This window comes from Naegleria gruberi, assembly GCF_000004985.1.
Source record: "Naegleria gruberi genomic scaffold NAEGRscaffold_307, whole genome shotgun sequence".
In the NCBI taxonomy this organism is placed as follows: domain Eukaryota; phylum Heterolobosea; class Eutetramitea; order Acrasida; family Naegleriidae; genus Naegleria; species Naegleria gruberi.
In genome coordinates this window covers 1-3,694 of record NW_003163072.1, presented here as the reverse complement: position 1 = coordinate 3,694, position 3,694 = coordinate 1, and the positions used below count along the sequence as shown (strand labels likewise).

Below are 3,694 nucleotides of genomic sequence, written 5' to 3'. Positions count from 1 at the left end.
AAACAATGAGCCTCAAAAAGCAATTGAAATAATCACAGAAATGCAACAATTTGGATTGAACCCTGATTCTACAACCTATACTATTATACTTAAGGCATGTACTGATTTTAATTTGTTTGAAGAAGGTAAATTGATTCATGAACAAGCAATAGAAAATGTTAAAGATTGCTCTACTGAACTTTTGACATCAATTATTAGTTTTTATACAAAATGTGGACATCCAGAGGTGTCAATTGGAGAATGTGAAAAATTACAATCGAAGGGATTAATGAACAATGTTGCTGTTTGGAATTGTTTAATTCAAGCACATATTCAAACTAAGGAAGTTCCAAAATCAATTAAAATAATCACAGAAATGCAAGATTGTGGTGTTGAACCAAACTCTACCACTTTTAACATTTTACTCACAGCGTGTGCTGATTCAAAATTGTTTGAAGAAGGAAAGGCAATTCACAAACTTGCAACTGGCACCTTGAAAGATCACTCTTCTGAACTTTTAGCATCTATTGTCAACTTTTACACAAAATGTGGACATCCAGAGGTTTCAATTGAGGAATGTGAACAATTGAAATCAAAGGGATTAATGAACGATGTTGCTATTTGGAATTGTTTAATTCAAGCACATATTCAAAGTACAACAAATACCCAAAACCCATCTACAATAGAATATGGACTGAACAAAGCAATGGTGGTTTTTAATGAGATGAAGGAACATATTGAACCAGATAAGATAACCTACCTCATATTGTTGGCTGGATGTGGAGAATATTTTGCTAGAAAGATGGGACTGGATATTATTGATGAACTCAAACTAAAAGGAATGGATGTTCATGAGGAGATAGTCAGTGTTATGATCTACTTTTATTCAAGAATTGCTTATCAATCAACTGCACAACAACTATTTGAAAAGCTTGTCGAAGAATCAGCCCAAAAACGTCTATCCATCATAACATATAATAACATGTTGTCATGTTACGCTCAACATGGAAAAGGAACACAAGCCATGAATTTATTTAATGAAATGGTTGCTAAGAACGTTGAAATGAACGAGAACACATTCACAATCATGCTGAACACATTTTCACATTGTGGAATGATTGATGAGGCGAATCAACTTTATGGAGAAATGAAGACAAAATACAACCATAATCCATCAGTAATTGTAGACTGTGTAATGGTTGATGTCTTTGCCCGTTCAGGAAGATTTCATGAGGCAGAAAAAATAATTAACGAAAGAATGAATTATTCTTTGTGGAGTGCTTTAATGGCAGGATGTAGAAAGTTCAATAATGTTGAAAAAGCTGACAATATAAGACAATTAATGATTGAAAATGGAATTAAAAAGATACCAGGAATTGTGTATCAGGAAGAGGATGGTAAATCATACCAATTTGTTTCTGGATCAAAAAAATATGAAAGATTTAAGGAAATTGAGAAAATGAGAGAGGAGATTTACAGAAAAATAATCCAAGCTGGTTTTGAGCCAGATACTAGATGGGTAACTAACTCAAAATTATTAACTGAAGAAGAAAAATTAGATTCACTTTGTAGACATGCTGAGAAGACAGCAACAGCTCATGCATTTGTTTTGAATCCAAAGAGAAAATCAATTATTTTAGCGGCAAATCTTCGTGTTTGCAATGATTGTCATACTGCCACAGAATTCATTTCAAAAGTGATGGATGTTGAAATAATTATTAGAGATGCAAATAGATATCACCATTTTAAAGATGGTAAATGTAGTTGTGACGGATATTGGTAAGGAGGATCAGATCTAGCATGACAATAGGTGCATAAATGAATCATGTTATTAAGACTGAACACTACAAACTATCGATGTTATTGGAATAGCATAACAGACAATTTTCAATATTGATATTGGCATCGTTTTTGGAACGAACATAATTAGTTTTTAGGAATGCGAAACTGAACTAGTTCAGAAATTACTTTAATCATCAAAGTAGCACATTTCTCCCTCTTTGAACTGGTCATATCCCAGAGAAACACAATATCCTTTTGAAGAATAATCTTTGAATGTCTCAACATCTTGAACATTATACACAGTCTTTTTACACTCCTTACAAAAACTTTCATTTGACCAAGTATCCTCTAACATGCTGAATTGTAATGGGCACTTGTAAATATATTCACAATTCTCAATAAAACTAATACTACTCAAACTTTTGTCTTCATCATTCCATGTTTCAGATGGAATTCTGAAATCATTACCATGAATCTTAATGTGAGCTTTTCTCCTTCTCAAAACATGCATCCAATTCTTAATGTTAAGTGCCTTTTCGAATCTTGGAAAATAGAAACAAACTAAAGGTTTCCAGATATGAGTTTGAACATAATGAAAATCTACACTTTCATCATTTACAGGCTTTTCAATTTTCTTTTCTCTCGGCTCTTGATTAAAAAGTATTTTCAAATGTGCAGAATTTGCTTGTGAAAAACCAACCAGCTCTCCCAATTGACAATACATGGCAATGTGAATAATTAATTCGCTAGGTATTTGGCTCCATAACGAAGGATTATTGTCGGAATCTGCTAGTTTTGTAGAGAGATTTGTGTCGGTAACATGAGACAATTTCAGTGAAAAATGTTTAATTGTAACAAAAGGAACAAGATTCAAAAGTTCATCTTGATTGTAGTGTGTTAGGAGAGTTATTCAGCAATTGCCCTCCCAATCACCTCAAGAACTTTAGCATTAATTCTCCCAAGATTCGTCTATGGGAATAGTGTTTGTTGTATCGAGTGCGGTTCAGAAAATTGTTCAATTGGGAATTGTTTTCTTTGCTCTGCCTGGTCTAGGCCATTCTCAATAATGGGAATTTCATATTTGCAATCATGCCACTTGCACATTAGATTTTCAAATGTTTAAGTTCTTTAATGAAATATCAAAAATTAAAAAAAAATGCATAAAAACAATTCACAAGGAAATGTTATGAATTTTGTATTGTATTTGGTTTTGGGATTGTTGATCGTGAGTTGTTGTGGTGTGCTTGGCAGTGATTGTCCAACATTCCGATCAAAGAATTACTTTCCCCGAATGTTGTATGAAAATGATGGAACAATTTTTAGTGATGAATATTTAACAATGAGGGATGGTGTAAAGATTGCCTGTGATTTGTATTTACCTTATAGAGCAGTGAATGAAAATCATAGATTACCAACTCTTTTGCATATTACTAGATATAATAGATCATTTAAAGTGAATTTTCCATTCAATTACTTGTTTGGAGAAAAGCTCAGTATTAGAGGCATTCCATTCAAGAAGTTTGTTGCCAGAGGATATGCTGTGGTTTCATGTGATACTAGAGGTACTGGTGCAAGTTTTGGAAGTCGTCCTTATGATTTTCATAGAGATGAAGTTCAAGATTTTGGAGAAATTATGGATTGGGTTGTAAAGCAAAAATTCAGTAATGGAAAGATTGTATCAACAGGTATTTCGTATGATGGAATGGTTAGTGATTTCTTAGTTTCATTGAATCACAAGAGTTTGGTTGCAGTTGCATCAGTAAGCTCTCCATTCGATCTCTATAGAGATATCATTTATCCTGGAGGTCTTTATCAAAAATCATTTATTGACCATTATTTGAAATTTACTCAACATGTCGAAAAGTTTGGAGTTGCACCACAAAGAGATAATATCTGTCCAGGATGTGAACCTGACTCTTGAGAGAAATTTTGA

The 3,694-nt window shown here is 33.0% G+C and overlaps 3 protein-coding genes across 3 annotated transcripts in view; 2 read left to right on the top strand and 1 right to left on the bottom strand.

The window, feature by feature from the left end:
- Positions 1 to 1,762, top strand: part of NAEGRDRAFT_76708 (uncharacterized protein) — a gene marked incomplete at both ends in the record, with an annotated part of 3,360 nt that extends 1,598 nt beyond the window's left edge. The window contains one exon of the mRNA XM_002668334.1: positions 39 to 1,762. Within this exon, the coding sequence (XP_002668380.1) occupies positions 39 to 1,762 (1,724 nt within the window). The remainder of the gene's footprint in view (positions 1 to 38) is intronic.
- Positions 1,763 to 1,948: 186 nt separating this feature from the next.
- On the bottom strand, positions 1,949 to 2,485 carry NAEGRDRAFT_76707 (uncharacterized protein; the record flags this gene model as incomplete). The annotated part of the gene is made up of 1 exon (XM_002668331.1): positions 1,949 to 2,485. One exon carries the CDS (start codon positions 2,483 to 2,485, stop codon positions 1,949 to 1,951), a length of 537 nt encoding a protein of 178 aa, XP_002668377.1.
- A 615-nt stretch (positions 2,486 to 3,100) lies between these two features.
- NAEGRDRAFT_76706 (uncharacterized protein) lies at positions 3,101 to 3,682 on the top strand (the record flags this gene model as incomplete). Its single annotated transcript, XM_002668333.1, has 1 exon — positions 3,101 to 3,682. The coding sequence occupies one exon, from the start codon at positions 3,101 to 3,103 to the stop codon at positions 3,680 to 3,682; it is 582 nt and encodes a 193-aa protein (XP_002668379.1).
- Between the last annotated feature and the right edge of the window lie 12 nt (positions 3,683 to 3,694).